The sequence below is a fragment of the Myotis brandtii genome, unplaced genomic scaffold (genome assembly GCF_000412655.1).
Source record: "Myotis brandtii unplaced genomic scaffold, ASM41265v1 scaffold158, whole genome shotgun sequence".
Classification (NCBI taxonomy): domain Eukaryota; kingdom Metazoa; phylum Chordata; class Mammalia; order Chiroptera; family Vespertilionidae; genus Myotis; species Myotis brandtii.
The window spans coordinates 1,217,585-1,218,745 of NW_005355753.1; the positions used below are offsets into that span (position 1 = coordinate 1,217,585).

At 62.3% G+C, this 1,161-nt stretch overlaps 1 protein-coding gene across 1 annotated transcript in view; it reads left to right on the forward strand.

Moving 5' to 3' along the window:
• The first annotated feature begins 6 nt into the window (after positions 1-6).
• Positions 7-1,161, forward strand: part of ZKSCAN2 (zinc finger with KRAB and SCAN domains 2) — a 16,551-nt gene continuing 15,396 nt past the window's right edge. Inside the window, exon 1 of the mRNA XM_005862035.2 lies at positions 7-526. Coding sequence (XP_005862097.1) covers positions 146-526 — 381 coding nt within the window. The 5' untranslated portion in view covers positions 7-145. The remainder of the gene's footprint in view (positions 527-1,161) is intronic.

Below are 1,161 nucleotides of genomic sequence, written 5' to 3' on the forward strand. Positions count from 1 at the left end.
GGGCCGCGGGTGGATCTCACCCATCCGCCTGGGGGGCCTGTTTCCGCAGACGCCGCCTGCCCGCGCTCCCCTGAGGCAGGTGCCTGCCGAGGGCCGGCTTGTGTGTCTGCTTTGAGCTGGACGTGAGGCTGACCCGGGGTGGAGCATGGACCCTCCGCTGCAGGTTGAGGGGTGCCTGGTGGTGAAGGCGGAGCAGGACCCCGGGTGGGCGCCGGAGCTTGTGCTGGGCGGAGCAGGGAGCTCTGGGTCCGAGACCTTCCGCAGACGCTTCAGGCGGTTCTGCTACGAGGACGTGCGCGGGCCCCGCGAGGCCTTCGGTCAACTCTGGGAACTGGGCTGCCGGTGGCTGAAGCCGGAAACGCGCTCCAAGGAGCAGATCCTGGAGCTGCTGGTCGTTGAGCAGTTTCTCAGCATTTTGCCCGCGAAGATCCGGGCGCGGGCTCAGCAGCAGTGTCCGCAGAGCGGAGAGGAGGCGGTGGCCCTGGTCATCCACTTGGAGGAAGAGGCTGGGAGACGGAGAGCGCAGGTGAGAGCATGTTCTCCAAAGGTTCGTGATTAGAAAGGGGGGTGGGTGAGCCAGGTGTGCGTGGCAGGAAGCGCCATTATGGAAGGACTAGAGGCCTGGTGCACGAATTCATGCACGGGTGGGGTCCCTCTGGGTGGCCTGCAGGCATTGGGCCGACTCCACAGTCCAATGAGGTCTGCAGCTCCTACCTGCTGCTCCCGCTCATCCCGGCCTCAGCAGCACTCACCAGTCATGAGCACCCTCCCAAGGGTAGTGGCCTGCGGGATCGGAATGAAACCAGCTCTCTGACATCCTCCAAGGGGTCCCAGATTGGGAGAGGGCACAGGCCAGGCTGAGGGACCTCACTGGTGCACCATGGGGCTGGGGAGGGACTAGGGAAGGCTCCAGGGCATGTCCTGACCATCTTGCTGAGTCTTGATCAGGGCCCCAGCAGCAAGCTAACCTATCAGTTAGAGCATCTGCCCCCTGGTGGTCAGTGCACATCATAGCGAGCAGTTGAACACCCTTAGCATATCATTAGCATATTACGCTTTGGTTGTTCAGTTCTGCCGTTTGGTCTGTTTGCATACTATCCTTTTATTATACAGGACTAGAGGCCCAGTGCACAAAAATTTGTGCACTGGGGGGGGGGGGGG